This window comes from Myotis davidii, unplaced genomic scaffold, assembly GCF_000327345.1.
Source record: "Myotis davidii unplaced genomic scaffold, ASM32734v1 scaffold970, whole genome shotgun sequence".
NCBI lineage: Eukaryota > Metazoa > Chordata > Mammalia > Chiroptera > Vespertilionidae > Myotis > Myotis davidii.
The window spans coordinates 395,910-398,763 of record NW_006282204.1 but is presented as its reverse complement, the minus strand read 5'-3'; the positions used below and the strand labels follow the sequence as shown (position 1 = coordinate 398,763).

Genomic DNA, 2,854 nt, shown 5'->3' with positions numbered 1-2,854 from the left:
TATATTTCTATATATTATATACTCTATATCATATACTCTATATTTCTATATATTATATACTCTATATCATATACTCTATATTTCTATATATTATATACTCTATATCATATACTCTATATTTCTCGTATCACCTGTCCCCTCTCAACAAAACGCACAGCCCTCGAGGACAGGGGTTTTGTCTGCTTTACTCCATGCACCCGGCACGCGGTAGGAGCTCCAGACACATGCCCACCATCCGCACCCACCGAGGCCTCTGACGTGCAGGTGGAGTTCCTCCCTCTGCTTTCCTTTCAGCTGTGTTTAATGAGTGGAGAGATCATACAGATGAGCTCCAAGATGAGTCTGATCTTCGAGCCTGCCGACCTGGAGCAGGCCTCGCCAGCCACCGTGAGCAGGTGGGTCACCTCGCTCCGCCCGAGCGATGGGCGAGCTCTGGGAGTGCGTTTAAGCCCCGGGAGGTCGCATTATTTGTTGTAGCTTAGATTTGTCATAAAATTGGTCCTTAATATGCATTGCTGGTTATAGGCTCAAATCAAGTCAGCACTTTGGAAAAGAATTTGACATTATCTCCTAAGATTGAAGCTTCATACGCCTCCTGCCCGACACGTCTGCTCCCAAGTGTATATCCCAAAGAAACCTTGGCCCACATACAATGCAGACCTCCGCCCACATATGAGCATGTCCATAGTGGCACAGTTCACAGTAGCAGCACTTGGAAACAACCCAAATGCCCACTGACAGGAGTGACTTAATGTGTAACAAGGTCACCAATTATACAGCACTCAAAATAAATGAGTGGTACTAACATGCAACTCTGGGGATAGATCTAAGTCAAATACTAGTGTATTAAGGATAAAATCTTAGCAATATTCTGTATAAAAGTAAACCCACAATATTACATACATCATAGTGCCCCTGTTTACATGGTTAAAAACTAAAATAAGTACACAGACATGTTAGGAACACACAGAGCTGCCATAAGCTATGTAAGACGGAAAATCAAGGAACAGGCAAACGCAGGGTTTCACGTGCTGTTACCTCGGGAGAAAGCCAGGGGCCAGGACAAGGGAGCCCATATGCTTAGAAGGTTCTTGTCAAGATTCCAGCTTCTGTCTGGGTGATGAGTTCATGGGCACTTACACATTATTGAAACATTAACTAAGAAAGGCCACGCCTGCCCAGGCCAGGGGCTCAGTTGGTTGGAGTGTTTCCCGTACACCGAAAGGATTGATGTTTCTCTCTCACATCAATGTTTCTCTCTCTCTCTCTCTCTCCCTTCCTCTCTCTTTCTAAAAATCAATGAAAAACACATCACTGGGCGAGGATTTTAAAAAAATAGAAAAATGGCCGTGCTAGTGAAGCATGTGTTCTAGGGACAATAATTAATCCAACCCTATGCACCTTAAAAAATAAAATAAAATTGGCCTACATTCCCAAAGACGAAGTGAGGGAGTAAAAAGAGCACATGGCAAGTTAAACCAACCTGGGCTCGCAGCCTGGTCATGCCACTTGCTAGCTGTGTGACTGCTCCCAAGTCACTCAGCCTCTCTGAGCCATGATCCCCTCGTGTCTAAGACAGAGACCGAAAGGAGGAATATTTAGAGATGAAGCCACTAGGGCCTAACATGGTGCTGGCATGCCATGAGGGGTCAATGAGTGAGACCTGGCATTGGTACCTAACCAGAGAGCACCTGACTGTGACAGACAGAAGAACATGTGCTGCATAAACCGTGGCATGTCAAGGCCCTGGCGTAATGTTCAGTGGTCAGAGCATCGGCCTGTGTCCTGCAGGGTCCTGGGTTCGATTCTGGTGAAGAGCATTTGCCTTGATTGCAGGCTCAATCCCTGGCCCCATTCGGGGCACGTGCGTGAGGTAACCAATTTGTGTGTCTCTGACATCGATGCGTTTCTTTCTTTCTCTACTCCTCACTTGCACTCTGTCTAAAAATCAATGGAAAAAGCATCCTTGGGGCTCAGCCGGCATGCCTCAGTGGTTGAGCGTCTACCGATGAACCGGGAGGTCAGGGTTCAATTCCTGGTCAGGGCACATGCCTGGGTTGTGGGCTCGATTCCCAGTAGGGAGCACGCAGGAGGCAGCAGATCAGTGATTCTCTGTCATCATTGAGGTTTTTCTCTCTCTTTCCTTCTATCTTTCTCTTTGAAATCAATAAAAAAAATTTTTTTAAGTATGCTTGCGTGAGGATTAACAAACAAAAACTGTTGCATGTCAGTACATGGGAACATACACTAGATAACGATAGCAGTTGCCATTGATCCGGAATTTCCTAGGTGCTGGGCATAGTGCTAAACTCTTTTTTTTAGTGCTAAACTCTTCATTGGCATCGTATCCATTACAACAGCACTATGAACTATATATCTTTTATATTCCTCAATTTATAGACAAGGATATAGAATCAGAGACAGTAAGGAAACCTGGCCCATGGTCACTCAATTAGCAGGATCTGGGGCTGGGATTCCAACCAGGTACCTCTGGCTCCCAAGCCCCCCCCTGAACACTGGCCTCCGCCCTTCCTGCCCAAATGCCTGGGCCCTTCCATGTGGCCCGGACTGAGCACTGCCTCGCCCACGCGCTTCCAGGTGCGGCATGATCTACATGGAGCCCCACCAGCTGGGCTGGAAGCCCCTGAAGGACTCCTACATGGACACCCTGCCCTCCACTCTCACTGAGGAGCACAAGGAGCTGGTGAGCCGCTTCCCTCTCCCGCTTGGCTGCCCTCCTCCCCTGGAGGCCTTCACCTTCACCACCCCAGGAGGCGCGGAGAGCAGGGAGCCCCACTTGCCCGCTCCTGGCTTCCTGGCTGCCATTTCCCCCTCTTCCTTCTCCATGTGGTGG

At 48.0% G+C, this 2,854-nt stretch overlaps 1 protein-coding gene across 1 annotated transcript in view; it reads left to right on the top strand.

The window, feature by feature from the left end:
- Nucleotides 1–2,854, top strand: part of DNAH3 (dynein, axonemal, heavy chain 3) — a 181,263-nt gene that overhangs the window by 111,285 nt on the left and 67,124 nt on the right. The window contains exons 37-38 of the mRNA XM_006752778.2: nucleotides 295–395; nucleotides 2,599–2,704. Coding sequence (XP_006752841.1) covers nucleotides 295–395; nucleotides 2,599–2,704 — 207 coding nt within the window. The remainder of the gene's footprint in view (nucleotides 1–294; nucleotides 396–2,598; nucleotides 2,705–2,854) is intronic.